The 22,985-nt window shown below is 38.0% G+C and overlaps 1 protein-coding gene across 1 annotated transcript in view; it reads left to right on the plus strand.

Annotated features, from left to right (window-relative positions):
* The window catches only part of LOC127411211 (ALK tyrosine kinase receptor-like), a 710,256-nt gene that overhangs the window by 248,177 nt on the left and 439,094 nt on the right, over positions 1–22,985 (plus strand). The window contains exon 2 of the mRNA XM_051646605.1: positions 21,614–21,727. Within this exon, the coding sequence (XP_051502565.1) occupies positions 21,614–21,727 (114 nt within the window). The remainder of the gene's footprint in view (positions 1–21,613; positions 21,728–22,985) is intronic.

Consider the following 22,985-nt stretch of genomic DNA (forward strand, 5'->3'; position numbering starts at 1 on the left):
AAATGAGTGTTTAATGTGCATTGCAATGAATTTCTTCAATCAGTCAGCATCCCTCTTAGACTTTAGGGAAATGTTTAATGTTACTCAAATTGGAGCTATTTTAGTGAATTTCCATCTTTATACTGTGGAGTTTGCAAAATGTTAATAAAGCATTTTTGTTACATACTGTATTTTCTGTTCTATTGTGTTGTTCTTTCCAAAGAACAAATAAATGCATTATGACACAAGTATATATAGAGAGTCAAATTTGACTACTTTTAAAATCTGAGATTAATTGCGATTAACTCCTGAAAAATTATTAGATTAATCATGATTAAAAAAAAAAAAAATCATCATCCATGCGATTATCTAATCAGCCAATCGTGTGGCAGCAGTGCAGTGCATAAAATCATGCAGATACGGGTCACGAGCTTCAGTTAATGTTCACATCAACCATCAGTATGGGGAAAAAATGTGATCCCAGTGATTTTGACCGTGGCATGATTGTTGGTGCCAGACAGGCTGGTTTGAGTATTTCTGTATCTGCTGATCTCCTGGGATTTTCACGCACAACAGTCACTAGAATTTTCTCAGAATGCTGCCAAAAACCAAAAAACATCCAGTGAGCAGCAGCTGTGGATGGAAAAGCCTTGTTGATGAGAGAGGTAAACAGAGAATGGCCAGACTGGTTCGAACTGTTGACAAAGTCTACAGTAACTCAGATAACCGCTCTGTGCAATTGTGGTGAGAAGAATATTATCTCAGAATGCTATTCTGAGATGCGGGTTGGCGCTGTTTTGGCGGCATGAGGGGGACCTACTTAGTCAGGTGGTTTTAATGTTGTTGCTGATCGGTATATATATATATATATATATGGATATATAAAACATATTATATTCATATTACAAATATTTATTTGCAAATATTTTATTCCTGGTTGAAGCATCCTGAAGCATATCATCTGTGGCTGCCTCTGTCTTTATGTAGCTGACAGGAAAGCTCAAAATATGGCAAAAGCACATAAACAAAAAAAAAAAAAACAACAATACTGTTTTGAGGATTACTTTAATTATGGAGTTGGCACAGAGAAGAGGGAGACAATGTAGCGCTGTATGTTTTATAGCCGGTGACTGTATGAAGTAATTCAAAATCATTCAGATATATGGATGCACATCATAGCGATTTGTAGGCTAAATGCATTGAATACTTTTGAGATAAATTGCATTATTCTTAAAAACAACAAACTGCTATAATGAAAGCTGTAAATCATTAAAATAAAGGTGTTTTATAATTGGAGACTGAGTGCCTTGCACATCTTTTTAGAGATGTTTTCCCCCCCTTATAATTTTCCAACTCCAGAAAGTTTCTCACTCCAAAGGCCACAAATACTGCCTCTTGGACAAGAGCCTTGTGCATCACTATGAAACAGCATGCTGTTAAACACAATGACCACGGATGTGTAGGATAGGGCTATTTTTCCTCAGCAATCCTATGTTCACTGTGCATTAGAATCAATGGATTCATTCAAAAGCTGAAAAGTCAAATCAAGTCAAATAATTTGTTTTTTTTTTTCCTTTTCCCAATACACATTGTTCCAAAGCAGCTTTACAGAAAATCTGCTGTAATGTCTGTAACATCCCAAATACAAAAATAACCAACACTCCTGGAAACAAAATAAACAATTTGATTAAAAATAAATAAATAGTCTGTCTTTCTATAGCTTGGTATTATTTAAAATTTCACAACTTAGTCCCACTGTCCTCATATGAGAACATACATTTTTAGGAAAACTATTTGCTCTTAAAAATAATAATTATGATTATTTGTCAATAAGCATGACAAATAATCCTAATTATTATTTTTAAGAGCAAATATGAGCAGATGTATATTAGGTGCTACTAGTTATAAATCAAAAAGGGAAACTGAAAATGCACACTGCAGTCGCGCTCAGGTCTTAGAAGTATACACCAAAGGTGCTTCTTATAATGCTAAAATATAACACAGTTTTCATTTATTTTGGATTTTGTTTAGTCACAACATAATTCCCATAGTTCCATTTATGTTATTCCATAGTTTTGATGACTTCACTATTATTCTAAAATGTGAAAAAAAAAAAAATAATAATAATAATAATAATAATAATAATAATATATATATATATATATATATATATATATATATATATATATATATATATATATATATATATATATATATATAATAAAGAATAAGTAAGTGTTTCAAAACTTTTGACCGGTAGTGTGTGTGTATATATATATATATATATATATATATATATATCTTAGGGGTGTAATGGTACACAGAAGTCACGGTTCGGTACATACCTCGGTTTTGGGGTCATGGTTCGATACGAGTTCGGTACAACAGGAAAAAGCAACAAATCCCAAATGCTAGGTTTCTTTTCATTTATTTTGAACAGACAGTCGTACAAATTACAGTTTGTTCCACCTAGCGGCATTTAGTCCCCCGAGGTAGTTGGTACAGTAAACAGAATGCACTCTTGCATAGGTCATATTTTTTTGTAGGGTTGATAAAAAACAAAAGGTATTTGGTCACAATCAGCTACAAGACTGAAAAGTATCTCTTGTGTTATAAAAGTACAAAATAAATAGAATAATAAAAAATAAAACTTGTGCATTAGGAGAAGCCATTCTTGTTTTGGGTTGGTGCATAGATGGGCTGTGTCTCGTTTGGAAGGCTGCGTCCTCCGGAGGTCGCATTTGTCGGCCGCATACGTCATCAAGGCTGTCTCCTTTCAGGAAAGCGAGTAGGACACTTCGAATGCAGCCTTTGAATGCGACCTTCTTTCACGGGAATTCGGAGGATGCATGAGTTGTATCCTTTGTTGGCACTCACAACCCACAATTTTTTGCTTCAACCGAAATGTCTAAAAAAAGTACGCCAATTTGCTCGTAAATATGATGTTCAAACACAAGTAATGTTAATTCCCAAGTTGAAGTACCTCAGTAGATGGGAGCAGAGTTTATAATATGTATAATTATATTAATATATAATTAAAATAAAGTATTAGACTAAAACTACACCTGTAAAATCAATTTTCTTTTCTATTTACATCATTATAACTCTCCTAAATTTTACCTCATACATTCTCTTCTAAAGGGACTTTGTTCCCTTCTCACTCAAAGTGCTGGTGCTTGTTAAAGAGTGGCGTGCTGTCATAGCAACCATGTTACATTCTGTTTCCGTTTGTCCTACAAAGGCCGTCTCGTTTAAACGAGACTTGTTTAAAGGAGGACGCTCGGTATACCGCAGCCTTCAAAGGACGCGTCCTACCTAGCATGCAGCCTTCCAAACGAGACACAGGCATGGTCTCTTCTTCTTCTGCTCTTTTTCCTGTTGTGGCGGTTAGCAAACAGCATTGCATTTCCACGCGCCCCCTTCTGGTTTGGACTGTGGATCGCCTGTGACTGACTCAAATGTATTCTTCGTCTGACTGCATGCACCGAACCGTGACGTTAGTACCGTGACGGTTCAGGACGAATACATGTTCCTTTACACCCCTAATATATACATATATATATATATATATATATATATATATATATATATATATATATATATATATTGGCTGATTAAAACACCAAATAGATTTGATTGCCTGAAGTACAACACGTGATAAAAGTTGATGTTGATGAGGTTTATGTTTTTGTCGGCCAACGTAAAAAGAATATCCTAATGAAACACGAAGCTTCTGCACAGCAAAGCTTAAAAAATTAACCACTGTCTTATTATTGTAGCTGAGTTCAAATTGAAAATGATACCCCAAAATATCATCACTCCACTCCTAAAAAAATAAAATAAAATAAAAATAATTTGCTTAAATTGAGAAATATATATAATACATCTTTCTTCATAAATAAACAAATCACAAGCAAAATGATACACATTGTCACCAGAAGAAATATTGGAATATTACTTTCAGTGTAATTAATTTCACAATTACCCTGTAGAAGGCATTGTATATTGACGGTAAAGGTTTCTTGGGGAAAGCAATGAGGTTTCGATTAGGATTCAGTCTGTATGCAATAAAAAATATATTTATATATATATATATATATATATATATATATATATAATAAACACTGGGCACATGGGATGATTTCAGAGGTTCAAGGTCAGCCTTTGAATTTGTTGCCATTGTCAAAGAGTCTTCAAGCACTATTACTATCACAGAAAGCAATAACCCTTCTGTCACACATCAATCTATCCCACACTTTGACCACCTAAGTATAGATTTTCTTTACAAGGTTTCCTCCTCTTACAAAGACTGTAGGTGTGCTGTCCATGTGCATACTGTATTATGCATGGAAGGTTCATGGGGAAAAGTTAACATCAACTAAGTTAAAATAAATAAATACATAATAATAATAATAAAAAAATACCCATTGTGACCTCAGTGAGGGGCGAGAACGCCGCTGCCCTGCATGCGGAGATCGCAACCCTTCTGTGGAAGGACGCGATAGCGCCTGTCCCTCCAGCTGAGATGAAGAAGGGGTTCTACAGTCCCTACTTCATCGTGCCCAAGAAAGGCGGTGGTTTGCGGCCAATCTTGGACCTGCGAGTACTGAACCTGGCCTTGTAGAGACTCCCGTTCAAGATGCTGATGCAGAAACGCATTTTAGTGAGTGTCCGGCATCAAGATTGGTTTGCGGCAGTAGACCTGAAGAACGCGTACATCCACGTCTCGGTTTTACCTCCCTTCGGTCTGTCCCTGTCACCTCGCGTCTTCACGAAAGTTGCAGAGGCAGCCCGTGCCCTGCTAAGGGAAGTGGGCAACCGCATCCTCATCTATCTCGACGACTGGCTGATTCTAACTCACTCTCGAGACTTGTTGTGTGTGCACAGGGACCTGGTGCTCAGGCACCTCAGCTGGTTGGGGCTTCGAGTCAACTGGGAAAAAAAAAGAAAGCTCTCCCCGGTACTTTTCTCAGGTTGGAGTTAGACTCAGTCTCTATGATGGCACGCCTCACGAGCGAGAGTGCACAGTCGGTGCTGAACTGCCTGAAGTCCTTCAGGCGGAGAACGGCAGTCCCACTGAAGCAAATTCAGAGGCTGCTGGGGCATATGGCATCCTCGGCGGTGGTCCCCCTGGGTAGGACCTACCACGGGGACTTCTCCACATGCGACACTGCAGACAAGACTCGGCAAGACTCGGGCAGGGTGTGATCTCCGTGGTGCCTTCCCCTTGGGAAAGGACACCCCCCTGACGTGGACACTTATGGCCCCCAGCTGAACGATTTCCACTCTTTTTGGGGAGAAAAAAGAAGAGGCCACGGCTGGGGCGGCCTGTCCCCATTTTGGGCAGTCAACTTGTCCCTGAGGTGTGGGGGATCGTATGACACTCGTAGGAGCATTGGGGGAGGTTACGTGATGGCCAGGTGCACTGGCTACGAGGCACGCAATGGTTTGCCCATTTCGCACCGCCAGTCCACGTAACACAGTTCAGCTAGTTGTGGCGTTTCGTATAGGGACCCCTAGTGTCACTACATCGACACAACGTCGAGTGAGTGACAGATAGGGAATGTCCTGGTTACTTTCGTAACCTCCGTTCCCTGATGGAGGGATACAGATTCCACTCACCAATTCCCATTGGCCTTTTCTCAAAGATCAGAGGTGTTTGGGGCTCCCAAGGGCGACCCTTAGTGTGACTACATCGACACAACGTCTCATTCCCTCCATCAGGGAACGGAGGTTACGAAAGTAACCAGGATGTTCTCCATTGACAGCCATTCAAAAGTAGCTGTACATTCTGATTAATTAAACTTTTTGCATTAAAAAAGTTAAATTTATTTATTAAATAAATATCTTAATGTTTTATATTAGATATTTTACCAATTACCAATTTTTGGGAGGACTTTTAGTGTGAAATGGACAGCTGTGATAGTCACTTGTGAAGGGATCGGGACTCATTTTACTCATGCGGTGCCATCAGAGTTGTCCAGACATAATTGTCCTGCGGCTTCAGAGTAATTAGTAACATGACATTTACATCTTAGGTGATTGGCTTGCCAATTTGTTCACAACTGAGAGCTCAGGAGCAAAGGGGGGTCTTCTGGAGGGTCATATGCCAGCCAAGCAACTGCCTTTGAAATGAATGTAAATTCTAACGGATAGCTTTATTCAGCTATTTTAGAGCTCCTTTGTACGACTACATTGTCTTTATGTGACAGTTCTCATAAATCAGGCCAGCTTTGATGAAGGGGTAAAGTTGACCCTCTGTCTCACATTAAGCAAGCAGACATTTTTGACCAGCTTGTTGCACAGCAGAAAAATAAATAAATAACTCCTTTAAAATGATGATTTTAGTAAAGTTAGTTCACTTGCACAATTTAATAATTAAAATGTCTTTAAAAAACAAGTAAATATCTATAGGTGAATTTTCAGTACACCTGTACATTTGAGAAGAAAATAAATAAATAAATAAATAAATAAATCACCCATAAACATTTCTCATCAGCCATGAAACTGTATTTAGCATTATATTTATTGGAAAATATATTTTGGTCCCTATTGTCAGGGTTGTATGTGTTTTCTTCCATGCCATGTTTGTTCCTGTCATATGATCTTGTCATGTGGTGCCCTGGTCATGTGATTTCATGTTTCCCTCCATGTTCATGTGTCTTGTATTTGTTTATTGTCTAGTTAACTTGTTATCAGTTCTAGTTTGTTATTGGTTTAGTTTATTAGTCTTGTTATCTTGTTTATAGTTTTGTCTGTTCATTGGTTGTCTTGATACCCATGCCTGTGTATTTAAGACCTCATATTTGCCATTGTCTCTTGTCAGGTTTTGTTAATGTAACATTGATTGTGTAATGAAGTCAAGTCGTTTATGTTTTATGTTTTGGATTCATATTTTTGGTTATCTCTTATGTAAATAAATGCACTTGGGTTCTTTGTCATTGCCAGAGGCAATGTTACACCTATCATAATTTAATTATTTGCTGTTTTCCATCAAGCGGACTGGTTCTGATCACAGTGAGTAACAATTCCAGTAGCATTTCCACTCGAGAATGGTTTGGTATGATTACAAACTACTCATGGTTCGGATTTCTCAGCAAGGCTAACCGTAAATAACCGTGTTGGTGGAATGCCTTGAGTACGTGCATGGCGACTTACGATTATTCACTTGTTCAATCAGTCCATTCTAAACCTGATTTTGCAGCACCACATTGGAAAAATAAACTTTAAATACAGGGTGAGATTCTGCAGGCGAAGAAGTTGTAGGCGGATGCTCTATACTCTGAGTGCAGTTATAAAGAAACTCACAGCTAATGAGTTTGTCATCCATTGTGATTATTTATTGTAACTGTGTATGAAGAACTGCCCACATAGAGGTCAATGTGAAATCAAGCAACTTCCCTTTGGTCAATGCTGCATATTTGTGTGTAAAAGTTCACCAAACTTGAATCATACACAATTCGCCATGTAAAATTTATTTGCCAACGAAAGTCAATCAGTTGAAATTCCTGATCGTGCAGATTACCATTGAGAAATGTATTTCGCCCATGGAATTTCACTGTGCAAAGTTAAATGTGACTGAGACTTAACTGTGTCAATGAGCCCAAATTGGACAGATAGTGGAAAAGCACCTATATCACTTATGAGCGAGGGTAAAACTCTTGTTCTTACCATTTATGTCGCTGTTCTTAAAGTCACTGGCTGACTGATTTACTAAACAAAACCATTTTTTATCGCATATTTGGTGCATGTTTTGGATTCTGTCCATATTGAAATAAACCATCCTAAATCCAATGTTTCAGCAGGGAATAGTTTCTATCAACAGTTCTGTGACCTTTTGGATAATGCCATTGTATTCCTTACTATTATGTTATTAGCACTGAGAAATAGCCTGGTAATTAATCATTTGTGTTTAATTGGATGTCCTCTAGTTTATTGTGTTTATATGGAATCACTTAAAGCAATGCATTGATCATGGGAAGTGAATTGATGAGCACCATGCAGCTCTAAATCCCTTGACTCCAGTCATCCATAACACTGTTGATGTTCTGACGGGGATGGAGTGCATGTCTGTAATCAGGTGTGCATGTGCAGGTCATGTGACTCTGAAAAAAACCTCTGCACACGTGCAGAATACCGACACACTCTAGTCAGGTTCATAAGAAATCAATGCTCTTCTGTGGGTTTAATTCAGCTCTTGACATTTTTCTATTTCTTTCTTTCTGTTTTCTTCTTTCTAAACTCTTAGGCTTTGACAGGAACTTAATGACCCGCCAGGAGTGGACGGGTAATCAATGTATGTATTAATGTATGTATCCACATCCAATCTTAATGAATACTAACGGAGACACCTACTTTTATATCTACGCTGCTCTGCATTAGGATGATGGAAAAAGTGGGTCACTGGATTTGCATGGAGCCATTCAGAATGTACTGCTTGTTCATATAGGCCCTGATCTAATTTTTCTTTATTTTCAACTATTTTTCACCTCTCTCATTCACAGTGACAGTCATGTCTGAAGAATGCATAGGTGTGATTAGCAATGAGGTTGGTGTGATTTTTGCCAAGTAGGACATGTTCCTGGATCAACATCATTTGTTGATCCTTGAATAGCATTTCTGTCAACCAGTCTGGAATCTGGGATTTTGTGTGAAATACTGCTTCCCTGTGGAACTTTAGTGCTAGACCAGCATCTATGATTAAAGGACAGTCTCTCATCCTTCAATAATTTTCAGTTAAAACGATAAGAATGCAGGTAATCACGTAACAGGTCTTTTGTCCAATACAATTTACAGAATGTTACAAGTACCTATAACATGAATGTTTTCAGTGGCACAAGCTGTGTTCAACAATGCCACAATGATGATAGCTCACATGAAGCACACTTTCTGGTAAATTAAATAAATATATATATAGCATTCTGAGATGCTATTCTTCTCACCACAGTTGAACAGAGCGGTTATCTGAGTTACCGTAGACTTTATCAGTTCGAACTAGTCTGGCCATTCTCTGTTTCCATCAGCACAACTGCCACTCACTGGATGTTTTTTGTTTTTGGCAACGTTGAGTAAATTCTAGAGACTGTTGTGTGTGAAAATCCCAGAAGATCAGCAGTTACAGAAATACTCAAACCAGCCCGTCTGGCACCAACAATCATCCATGCGATTATCTAATCAGCCAATCGTGTGGCAGCAGTGCAGTGCATAAAATCATGCAGATATGGGTCAGGAGCTTCACTTAATGTTCACATCAACCATCAAAATGGGGAAAAATGTGATCTCAGTTATTTGGACTGTGGCATGATTCTTTGTGCCAGATGGGCTGGTTTGAGTATTTCTGTAACTGCTGATCTCCTGGGATTTTCATGCACAGCAGTCTCTAGAATTTACTCAGAATGGTGTCAAAAACAAAAAAAAACATTCAGTGAGCAGCAGTTCTGTGGATGGAAATGCCTTGTTGTTGAGAGAGGCCAGACTGGTTTGAACTGACAAAATGTACAGTAAGATAACCACTCTGTACAATTGTGGTGAGAAGAATAGCATCTCAGAATGCTATTCTGAGATGCGGGTTGGCGCTGTTTTGGTGACATGAGGGGGACTACACAATATTTGGCAGATGGTTTTAATTTTGTGGCTGATCGGTGTGTATATATATATATATAATATATTATACACACACTACCGGTCAAAATTTTGAAACACATTCTTTATTATTTTATTTTATTTTTATTTTTATTTTTTTTTTCACATTTTAGAATAATAGTAAAGTCATTAAAACTATGGAATAACATAAATGGAACTATGGGAATTATGTTGTGACTAAGCAAAATCTAAAATAAATCAAAACTGTGTTATATTTTAGCATCTTCAAAGTAGTCACCCTTTGCCTAGAATTTGCAGACATGTACTCTTGACATTTTCTCAACCAACTTCTTGAGGTATCACCCTGGGATGCTTTTTAAACAGTATTGAAGAAGTTCCCATCTATGTTGGGCACTGATTGGCTGCTTTTCTTTATTATTTGGTCCAAGACATCAATTTCAAAAACATTTTTTTTTTTTTTGTAAGAAAATTTTAGTTTTATAATGAAATAAATTAATATGTTGGCACAATTATATTTTTGTCTACAAAACTAATTTCAAACATTTAAGCATACGCCTTCAGATCAAAAGATTTTTAAGATCATGAGAAACATTTCAGTCAAGTGTTTCAAAACTTTTGACAGGAAGTGTGTGTGTGTGTGTGTGTGTGTGTGTGTGTGTGTAATAAGAATGTGTGTGTAATAACAATTTTTTTTTTTTCTTTCACATACAGCATTGGAGTCTCTGCTACCCCAAATATAAAGGATACAAAATCTAATTCAACAGAACATGAATTTTAAAAAGACCCAATTCAATCTCGTATAAAGTTAAAATATAATTGCAGAGTTTATAGATTGAATGCATTTTTTTTTAAAGACCTCCTAACTGGCAAGTCATATCACCCTGTCCCACTGTCTAATATTTAGGAGAATCTGACAAGAGAGAAACCCCATGTGCAACTCCCCTGACACTCCTCCATGGGTAATTGAATTTATTTCAGGATCACTGCGCCACTGGCATACAAAACCCATGAGAAAAGCACTACATCATGCCCTATCAAACATGTCTTTTACCACACCCGGTTGTGCTTCTAATCGAGCGTTTGTTGTTTATTTATTTATTTATTGAGAGAGAGAGAGAGAGAGAGAGAGAGAGAGAGAGAGAGAGAGAGAGAGAGAGAGAAAGATAGAGAAAAAGATAGAGAGTGAGTTCTGGCTGAGCAGGCCTGAGATTGGAGCACTGGGGGATGATGGGTGATGAGGGGTGAGTGGGTGTTGGGAGTTAAGTCTCAGCCTCATTGATCAGATAATAGAGGGCTCGTGAGTTTTCAGAGACAGAGGAATATCCAGCTGCAGGTGGCCACGTGATAAATGGAACAGATATTCTGACCACAGACAGGACAGAGGAACATAAAGGACGCCTGATGACAAATACAAGACTAACAAGAAACTAAAGTCACTTTTATGTCCCAGTAGTTGATTTTTATTAAATGTAATATACTTTGCAACCCCCAAAATGATGTTTTCCTTAAGTGGTGCCTTTAGGTCCATTGTACCCTACTTTTATGAATATATTTTATTGTTTTACCAGGTTTCTACTGTGTACCAGACCAGTTGCGCAGTCACAAACTAAGCTCTGGGTGTGCCAAGGAAAAACAGGGTGTGCAAGAACTGAATAACAATAAAGTGACATGTAGCATTGACCATTAACTATTTAATGTATCTATTTTTAGTTCTAAATTATTTTTTATTTTTTTTTGTCATGTGTTACATTATAATGACTTAACAAATTATTTCAACTTTTATCAATGGATTAGGTAGTTCTGTTAATGCATCCAAATATTAGGCTTAAAATATAGAAATACAATCTGAATTTCAGTCATGGTTCCATTTTATTATTTTGGAATTATTCATAATTATTTTACAAAATACGCTGAAGACACAAATGTAAATGGAGGGACAGTTGACACTTTTTGTAAACATATATAATAACCTATGTAATACAAAAATACACCAGGTTGTACATTTACTGGCTCAATAATAATAATAATAATAACTAGATTTCCTGAAGAAAATTTGATTAGTGCTTGCTGTGTCAAAATTTCTCAACACAATGTCCCACCAACTGCCCCAAGTTGAAAGAGGCAACCCCCATGACAGTAGGATGTTCTGTTGCAGAGATATTGGTGTTGTTCTGTGGTTGCTAGGGTGTTCCATCTGGTTGCTAGGCAGTTACCAGGGTGATACTCAAAATGCTCCTTGCTAGACTGAGTGAAACAAGCCAAACAGGAAGTCTCTACGATATTCTGGTGGAGAGATATGCGATTTGTTACTTAGTTGCTAGAGTAACCCCATGTGGTTGCTAGGCAGTTACCAGGGTGATACTCATCCAGGCTACTTGCCGTCCTGAGTGAAATAAGTCAACCCGGAAGTCTCTACGATTTTCTGGTGCAGAGATATGTGTTTTGTTACTTGGTTGCTAGGGTAAGCCCATGTGGTTGCTAGGCAGTAACCAAGGTGACACTTAACCTTCTGGGGTCTGAGGGTGTTTTGGGCCCTGGAGAAGTTTTGACATGCCTTGACATTTGTGCTTTTTTCAGTTGCTTAAAAACATATTAATGGCTAAAGTCTGATAACACTGCATTCAGCGCAAAATTATGTGAACAACATGCATGTACATGTTTGTATTTTTGAGAAAATAACGTTTATGCGTGGTTTTTGAAAAAAACTAACATTTTAAGTCACTGAAATAAAGCCATATATCACATACTAAACATTTGTTCACAAGACTTTTGAGAACTGGATCTTGTAGCCTTGAGTTTTTGCTACAGAAATGATGTGAAACCCATCCTGATCACTCATTCATACAAAATAATATAGTCATTTAACTTTTGTAAGACACTTTTAGTGTTAGAAAGGCCATATGCGAGGAGGCATGGATGATCATCAATACTGATGTGATTCACTCCTGAGGAGACAAAGACCCATCCCCTGAGAGAGAATGAATGTGAGGAGACTTAATGATTGAATGTATTATCTTACTATACATTTTCTATACATAAAGACTTAAAAACTTTAGACCTACACTACCATTTAAAAGTTTATAGATCTGGAAGATTTTTTAATGTTTTTAAAAGAAGTCTCTTCTGCTCACCAAGACTGCATTTATTTGATCCAAAATACAACAAAAACAGTGATATTGTGAAATATTTTTTACAATTTAAAATAACTTTTCTATTTGAATATATTGTAAAATGCAATTTATTCCTGTGATCAAAGCTGAATTTTCAGAATAATTACTGCAGTCTTCAGTGTCACATGATCCTTTTTTATATGCTGATTTTCTAAAATGGGCATATTTACTGCACATTTTACACATTTACACCCAAACAGATATTTGCAAGCACAAGCTTCGTTGATGATAATGAGGCAGCATAAACACTAGTTAAAATATAATCTAAACATTCATATTATTTTTATATCATATTACATATCATATTTATATCATACAGCATACAATTTAAATACCTGCTTTAGCCGAAACAACATTTAAATGTAACTAAATCTTGCCTGTTGGGACATATTTCAAATGTCAATACTCTGAATACTGGCTGGCAAGTCTGGAAATAGTCCAACTAGTTAAATATGTACATGTTTATATAAAATAGCATGTCAACTAATATTTAAGTAAAACTAAATTACTTACTCATCTGGAATTGTATCCTCGGTTGGATCAAATCGCTCTTCAAAATGTAAACATTCATCGTCGGAGTCCCGCTCTTCTTCAGAGGAAAATGTGAACTCTTTGTCACTATCCAGGACCATCTGTAGAGCTTCCTCACCTGTGTAGCGTGCCATCTTCCAAATGCACAGGAAAGTGAATGTATCTGATGATGAATTTGATGTTTTTAAGGCATTGTTGGGGGTGTTTACCATTTGCATTGATCGCCTCAGCACATTACCGTATGAATAGCGCGCTCTGCTGGTGGGTGTGATCTCATTAGGGATAATGAGCTGAGCCAGGAGAAACTGTACATCGCTTTGTTTCATACAGATTACATTGCAGGAGAACATTTGTCTTAAATTTGAATAGTTTTATTTAAAAGTAGACATTTTAAGCTTTCTTTAGACATGTTTCATGTTTGTGTGATATGTATTTGCGGAGTTCACTTCATTTTTGTGACATGTTTCAGAAAGATGCTCGCGGAGACAGAGACAGCTGAAAGCGCACCCTGTATATTTTCTTTATTTTACAAAAGCACAAGGTTTTGTTGTTATTGTGAGTGTACACAAATAAAAGTAGACCCTTTATAGTTTCTAATGATGTCTTACACTTATCTGTATGCCCAAAAATGATGGAGTATTTTAAGTTGTTTCTGATGTTATGCAGAAAAAATCCAGCAGGACACGCTGGCGCCGACCCCAGAGGGTTAACATGGCTCTTTGCTATCCTGAGTGAAATAAGTCAACCCGGAAGTCTCTACGACATTCTGATCTTGAGATACCCATCTTAGTGATTTTGAATGGAAGTCAATGGTGTTTGGTTGCTAGGGTGCTCTAAATGGTTACTAGGGCGTGGCTAAATAGTTCCCATGATGCTATGCATTTACCAGGGTGATACTTAACAAGGCTACTTGCCATCCTGAGTGAAATAAGTCAATCCGGAAATCTCTATGATGTTCTGGTGTAGAGATATGTGAATTGTTACTTGGTTGCTAGGGTAACCCCATGTGGTTGCTAGGCAGTTACCAGAGTGATACTTAATGAGGCTCCTTGCTATCCTGAGTGAAATAAGTCAACCCGGAAGTCTCTACGATGTTCTGGTGCGGAGATATGTTATTTGTTACTTGGTTGCTAGGGTAACCCCATCTGGTTGCTAGGCAGTTTCCAGAGTGATACTTAATAAGGCTCCTTGCTATCCTGAGTGAAATAAGTCAACCCGGAAGTCTCTACGGCATTGTGATCCTGAGATACCCATATTAGTGATTTTGAATGGAAGTCAATGGTGCTTGGTTGCTAGGGTGCTCTAAATGGTTGCATGGGCGTGGCTAAGTAGTTACCATGATGATACTTGAAGACTGCTTGCTCACCCAATTAAAACAATCCAACTCTCATGTCTCTAGGACATTCTGATCCGAAGATATCACACTCTAAGTGAAAGCAATAGTGTTGGTTGCTAGGGTGCTCTAAATGGTTGCCAGGGCGTGGCTAGCCAGTGAAAAGAGTAGTTCTTATTGGCTTCTTACTAACCTGACTCAAAAGAGCCAATCCCCAAGTTTCTGCAACATTCTGTTCTGAAGATTTCCTTCTGAGACATTTTGAATGTAAGTTAATGGGGGTGGTGGCTAGGGTCCCATAAATGGTTGTTAGGGCGTGGCTATGCCATTTCCAAGGTGATACTTGGTATCCCGATTGAAATGAGCCTCTCATTTCATCTATGTCATTCTGATTGGGAGATATGATCTGGCAACTTTCTTGCATTGACTGCCGTAGTAGGAACAAAATTATCTTCCCATAGTACCCTATGGGACTTTTTGGTACAGTTTTTTGCTCCCCTTTTTACCCCATGGGGTACATTTTACCCCCAAACACAGGTTATGTTCGAACACGGCTTGCTAGCCCGAATCAAATGAGAGCACCCACATGTGTCTAGGACAGTCTGATTAGAAGATATCACACTCAGCCATTTTGAATGGAAGTCAGTGGGGATGGTTGCTAGGGTGCTCTAAATGGTTGTTAGGGTGTGGCTAAGTAGTTTTTCAAATGGATACATGAAGACTGATTGCTCACCTACGTGAAATAAGCCAACTGCCATGTCTGTAGTATGTTCCAATCCAAAGATATCCCTCTCAGCCATTTTTAATGGAAGTCAATAGGGCCGGTTGCTAGGGTGTGGCTAGCCAGTGACCAGAGAGATTCTTATTGGCTGATTACTAATCTGACTGAAAAGAGCCAATCCCCAAGTGTCTATGACATTCTGTTCTGAAGATATCCTTCTGAGCCATTTTGAATGAAAGTCTATGGGGACGGTTGCTAGGGTGCCGTAAATGGTCGCTAGGGCATGGCTACACCATTTCCAAGATGATCCTTAAAGACTGATTGGTAGCCCGATTGAAATGAGCCTGACTCATTGTCTCTATATCATTCTGATTGGGAGATATGATTTGACAACTTTCTTGCATTTACTGGCATAGTAGGGGGAAACATTTTTTTCATGGGCGAGACCCTTGCCATTGTATGCCTATGGGAAATTTTTGGGATGTTTTTTGCCCCCCAGGGGTGCACCATACCCCCAAACCCTTAGATAAGTCATAGCACAGGTGTCGTCAATAGGCCGGTCGATTTGACACCTAATTCATGGGTCTACTACAAACGGTGCGGGACGAGTTAGGTGCCGAAGTTTTGTACAGAATAAGAAGAATAATAATAAGTATGTGAGATTACAATAGTGATGCTTTGCTCCACAAGCACCACTAATAATTTGGATAAGTAAATAAATAAATACAAATTCAAGACAGCCACTAGCATTCACGACCACTCACATTAATAGCAAAGATCATACCACTGTACTGACACACTAAAAATGTTTCACAGTTTTTTATATATTTATCTATATGTATACGCCGTTTTTGATTGATCATTTATTTTATTATTACCAGCATAACGTACAAAATGTACAAATTAAAAATGTTGTAAATGTACACATTCTGAATTTTGCTCATTTGTAATGAATAGGCTGTTTTGTACTGAAAATGTATTATTATTATTTATTTATTTATTTTATTAAATTATGAAAAAAGGGGGTGGGGGATACTTTTTTTTTTTTTTTTGGAATATTTTTTTTTTTATTGTGCAACATTTTCAGTCATGCTGTAATATGTAAAATATGTGAACTTATTTAATTGTGATCATTTAGGATGCGTAAAATGCTTGCTATGAAATGAGATTCAGAAAAGCCATTTCCACCACTGAATGTTGTTACAACAAAATACTTAATTTGAGAATGAAATGACATTTGTTGGTTCAGAAAAAATGATAAAAAACATGAACAAGTGAATGTGTGAAACATTTTAAAAGTCCACAAGGCCAAAGGTTCCCATAGAAGAAACACCCTAATGTAAGCTTAATGCATTGCAAAGGTGCTAGAAATATCCCGTCTCCTGCACTGGCTTCACACTGCACTTCAATAGCGACTTATGAAAGTTGCACTCTGTTTGGTATTGATTCTCTCTTAATGGTCATTTGGAATGATTAAGGGGTATATGGGCACCTGTACTCCTCCGAGCTATTGCCCAAAGCGCACATTTCATTACTCACCACAAAGGCTAAAATGACCCGTGAAAGATCTCAACTCGCTTGTGGTTTTAAAGTCAAAACAGCCTCCCCGTACTCCCTCTCCAATTTAGCTTCCTATTAATTAGCCTGGTTTAGAACTAAGAGGGAATTATCAAGGTCACAACACACTATTAAAAAAAAAACAAAAAAAAAAAAAAAAATCCTGTTTGCTTTTTGGACATAAAACCTGGTCCATGTGGGCCATGCAAAGATACATAAGTTCACAACATTTACCTAGTAAATTTTTACTTAGTTCTGCTTATAGAGTGCAACAATCTGGTTCCAGAAGTGAAAATCCCATTCAGTTTATCCATAGACTAATTGATTTTTAATGATTGCTTATAAACATTTCAAGACAGATCTACCTTGAGGTCCGAGGTTGTTTATCAATGGTATATGCTTCTGCTGAAGCCATCCGTCTTTGTTGTTTCAAATTAATTGTTTAAATAGTGTGTTTGATAGCAGAATTCCTGGTAAACATCTACATTACCTATGGTACAGCAGAGAATGCTTCACCAATCTGAGAACCTCAACCAACAAAGACCGCAAAATTTGCTTTGGAGCAACCGGCCACTCCCATAACGCACTGTGAGTGACGTAATTGAGTCGGTCTCCCTTTACCCTTAAACTACTTTAATAATCTGAATATTTTTAAATAAACTTAAAATATATTGTTTCTTTACATATAATCAACAACCTAAAATCAATAGTTTGATATGTTCCTATCATTTTTTTATTCAGTTACATCATTCACAATGCTTCATGGGATTGTAGTTTGTATACTCGTGAAAGACGGTAAGTACACAGTCTTGTACTTTGTCGTTTTGTCTGATTTTCAAATACTTTTTTGCCTCAAAACAAAGTTTGTGATGTTCTGATTCACCTCAGAGCTTGTTGGTTTGGTTCATGGCTTAAACTCTTTTATGGAGGATTATGTGAAAAGCCTATAAATATATATATATATATATATATATATATATATAATAATGGGGAAAATACTTCTGGAACCCAGATGCTGAATAAGTGGGTGGGGCACTGTTGTGCTCTATTGGGTGCTGGGTTTTTGAAGAACTGTGTGGAAACACAGTTATCTCACACAGAATTGGTGCAGGTGTGGTTCTAGGGTCAATGAATGTCTGGGGCTGAGTATACAGGTGCATCTCAATAAATTAGAATGTCGTGGAAAAGTTCATTTATTTCAGTAATTCAACTCAAATTGTGAAACTCGTGTATTAAATAAATTCAGTGCACACAGACTGAAGTAGTTTAAGTCTTTGGTTCTTTTAATTGTGATGATTTTGGCTCACATTTAACAAAAACCCACCAATTCACTATCTCAAAAAATTAGAATACATCATAAGACCAATAAAAAAACATTTTTAGTGAATTGTTGGCCTTCTGGAAAGTATGTTCATTTACTGTATATGTACTCAATACTTGGTAGGGGCTCCTTTTGCTTTAATTACTGCCTCAATTCGGCGTGGCATGGAGGTGATCAGTTTGTGGCACTGCTGAGGTGGTATGGAAGCCCAGGTTTCTTTGACAGTGGCCTTCAGCTCATCTGCATTTTTTGGTCTCTTGTTTCTCATTTTCCTCTTGACAATACCCCATAGATTCTCTATGGGGTTCAGGTCTGGTGAGTTTGCTGGCCAGTCAAGCACACCAACACCATGGTCATTTAACCAACTTTTGGTGCTTTTGGCAATGTGGGCAGGTGCCAAATCCTGCTGGAAAATGAAATCAGCATCTTTAAAAAGCTGGTCAGCAGAAGGAAGCATGAAGTGCTCCAAAATGTCTTGGTAAACGGGTGCAGTGACTTTGGTTTTCAAAAAACACAATGGACCAACACCAGCAGATGACATTGCACCCCAAATCATCACAGACTGTGGAAACTTAACACTGGACTTCAAGCAACTTGGGCTATGAGCTTCTCCACCCTTCCTCCAGACTCTAGGACCTTGGTTTCCAAATGAAATACAAAACTTGCTCTCATCTGAAAAGAGGACTTTGGAACACTGGGCAACAGTCCAGTTCTTCTTCTCCTTAGCCCAGGTAAGACGCCTCTGACGTTGTCTGTAGTTCAGGAGTGGCTTAACAAGAGGAATACGACAACTGTAGCCAAATTCCTTGACACGTCTGTGTGTGGTGGCTCTTGATGCCTTGACCCCAGCCTCAGTCCATTCCTTGTGAAGTTCACCCAAATTCTTGAACCAATTTTGCTTGACAATCATAAAGCTGGTTGGTTGTGCATCTTTTTCTTCCACACTTTTTCCTTCCACTCAACTTTCTGTTAACATGCTTGGATACAGCACTCTGTGAACAGCCAGCTTCTTTGGCAATTAATGTTTGTGGCTTACCCTCCTTGTGAAGGGTGTCAATGATTGTCTTCTGGACAACTGTCAGATCAGCAATCTTCCCCATGATTGTGTAGCCTAGTGAACCAAACTGAGAGACCATTTTGAAGGCTCAGGAAACCTTTGCAGGTGTTTTGAGTTGATTAGCTGATTGGCATGTCACCATATTCAAATCTTTTGAGATAGTGAATTGGTGGGTTTGTGTTAAATGTGAGCCAAAATCATCACAATTAAAAGAACCAAAGACTTAAACTACTTCAGTCTGTGTGCATTGAATTTATTTAATACATGAGTTTCACAATTTGAGTTGAATTACTGAAATAAATGAACTTTTCCACGACATTCTAATTTATTGAGATGCACCTGTATGTCATAAAATGTGTGATGTCTTTTTGGTATTTGGACCTAAAGCACTCATTTGTCAAGTTAATTTTATTTGTATAGCGCTTTTCACAGCACACATCGTTTCAAAGCAGCTCTACAGAAAATTATGTTGTAAAAGTAAATTATGCTACAAAGTCCTAAAGTCCTCATTGTGCGGTTTAAATTAATAACGTGATTGAAAATCATGCCTTAATTATTATTAGTCTTTAGGCCCCCAGTGAGCAAGCCAAAAGGCAATTGTGGCAAGGAACACAGAACACCATAAGATGCTAGCTTATGGAGAAAAAAAAAAATAACCTTGGGGGAAACCAGGCTCAGCTGGGGGAGCCAGTTCCCCTTTCACTATTTAGCAAGAATATAATGTCAATATTAGTCATCTACTGAATGTGTAGTAGAAGTTATATTTCATGTGAGTAATATGAGTAGATGTTGTGGGGAAATAAGATTAATAAACAAGCATTTTTGAAGTCCATCCTGAATCGACTGCAAAAAGTCAACCAAATGGGACTGAACTTGCAACCTGTAATGCTGAGTCAACGGAGTTGAGATCCATGTGCAGCTTTAATTATAATAAATGTAATAGCTGAACAGATTAGAAACAGGTGAACAGGTAATCATTTCCCATAATCCCCGTACCTGGCAATGGAGTCCAGAGAGCTAAAGTCAATCCCCAGGTGATGGAGCCCTCTGGTGGTGAGTGGGAGGAACAACAAAGGCGGGATTCATGACACAACCTTTGTGTTAGTTGAACAGATTCTCAACTATTTGGCTGAGACCATCTTCTAAGATGTACTATCATACTACAAAGTGTTAAACTAATATTGAGACTAGGGTTGCTGACTTTTCATCATGTGAATACAGGACTCTTGAGCATTTTGAGCACTTCAATATGTTTCACAGTCCATATGGGGAGATGGGTGGTTCCCCATTGTGCATTCTTCTGCGATAATACAGGACACAGTGCCTTCAAAACAGAACATTACTGTCTTCTAAAATACTGGACATTAGGCGTCCCATACGGGGCGTATTCATTTTGGCAAAATGCAGGATGTTACGGGAAAGTTGGCAAGCATAATGGTGGTGTGCAAGTGCTGTTGGTGGTGTTGTGTGAGTGTGTCTTCCGTCAATGAGGCTTGTGTGCGTCTTCGTTCCAATGCATTTCTTTGGGGTTAGGGTTAGTGCTATGATGATACAGTTTGATCCTTTTCTTTATTTGTGCTTGAGGGGGCCATAGGTATAATTTGGGGGGCAAATCCCTCCCCAGCACCCCCCAAAATCTGACCCTGCACTCTTGGCAACAACTAAACCATTGCTAATTTGCAGGAATGCATTGTTTGCTGTTTTAGAGAAGGTACAAGGAAGAGTTTATGCAGGGATAAGACAGGTATAATGCAAAAACTGGAAACAAAACTTTAAATATTTATGCTGACCTAACCACTGTCTTTGGTAAGGACATCCATGGTGTTTCTTGATCCTAAAATTTGCTTAGAACAGCGGTGCTCCATAAACAAATGATCTGTGTCAGCAATATATTTGCAGGTGTGTAATCAAGGCAGATTATAGTAAGCAAACAACTAAAGTAAAACTAATTAAGGCAGACAATTTTGCAACAGGCAGACAATTTTATTTCAAACACACATACCATATCATCAAACATCAACACAATATTATATTCAGTTTAAAGCATATAAAATCAAATAAAGCATTGAATTGAACTGATTTTTCTTAAGACGTATACTTTTGTGAGTTTTCTCCTTAGAGCACAGTACCATAGTTTCTAGCAGGCAGAATTATTATTTTAAAGAGTCAGTTTTCTATGTGGGAGGTTTTAGACAAAGTGCCCTGTTAACCTTTGAGAGAGAGTCTGAACTGTTCTATAGCTGTGATAATGCTTGTATCACATAGAGCTTATCTCAAGTCTTTTTCTGACACTGGTATATTTGCAAAGGCCCCTGATGGCAAACTGTGCATTTGTTTGCAGATTGGCCCTCATCCACACACTCAAGAAATCCCATCACCACCCCCAAATACTGGAACTTTTCTTGGATAGCGGAAGACGAGCTGACTTTCCCTGAGGACCCTTTATCAACTTCAGGTAAGTCACCTGCCATCAGTATCATAAAGCTTCTTAAACTCTGTGGTCAGAGAGAACGGCAGCTCCTTACAGGATGTGATGCATGTAGGCAGTTGGTTGTCAGTCTGCATAAACATCCATGTCTCGTTCCTGACACATTCATATAGCATTTGACAGCCTGGTCTTGAACTTGCGGCAAGCAGCCATGAGAATCAAGCTGTAAGGATTACAAATGATGTAACATGCTAGACAGAAATGGATGTTATAAAGAAGAGTCATTCAGATTGTACTGCTTAGATGAATTCACTGCTTCTCTGTGATGGTTAAGTGCTGTGCATCTCTGTTTGAGAATGCTCTAAAGTGTAACTTGTTCCCTACATATTACTTGCAATATGTGATCATATATGCTGTGACATATAGATGGGATGAAATGGAGCAGTATAGTGATATAAGTAAAATGGCTTCTAGAGGATGAAATTTTGGTCTGCTTAAAATCAGTCTATACTTTCCTTTTTTCCAAACTGTCCCCAGTGGCTGAAGCTGAAACTGCAGTTGTTGTGTACATGCACCTTTGTGCAATGCACCGTGCAAACACAAGATTTTAGCAAATTTTGTACAGATTAAATATATGGATGTGACATGAAAGGCACAATGCCCCCTATATATTCCTAACCCCAAAACTAACCCTAACCCAGTATTGAGAACAAACAGCATTTTATTTTATTTTTTTCTGATGTGAATCTAAAGTGTTTTAATATAAATGAATAGGTTACAAATATGATTCAATATGACTTAACCTGACTGCATTTGGTAACACCTACAACCACATTAAGACTTAGCCTAATACCGCTAGAACATTCTCTTTGTAGTGGTAATACGATATGATAAACAACGGCTGGGGAATTTTTAGAAAAGAGAATTGTTTGCATGGATGAATAAATCAACATCTACATATCACCTGTGAGAGCTCATATGTGTTTGATTAAGAGATGATGTCTTTAATAAAACGCTTCAGGGTCTTGTTTAGATCAGCGAAACGAGTCAGTTTTCCTGCTGGGCCCCGATGTCAGTTGAAGTCTTATAATAACCATAGTTTATGTCAGAGGTCAGGCTGTCTGCCATAATTTAGCTGTGCTTTTTCCAAGAGCTGTCACATACAGCTGTTTATGCCACACTTCCTTTGATTGACATGTGGAGATTGGGGTTTGAGTGGCTGTGACTGGGGATTTTTCAGGCTGGGTAATTAGTGTCCTTCTACTGGCCCTGTCTGTGATTTATG

The sequence above is a fragment of the Myxocyprinus asiaticus genome, chromosome 20 (genome assembly GCF_019703515.2).
Source record: "Myxocyprinus asiaticus isolate MX2 ecotype Aquarium Trade chromosome 20, UBuf_Myxa_2, whole genome shotgun sequence".
NCBI classification, from domain to species: domain Eukaryota; kingdom Metazoa; phylum Chordata; class Actinopteri; order Cypriniformes; family Catostomidae; genus Myxocyprinus; species Myxocyprinus asiaticus.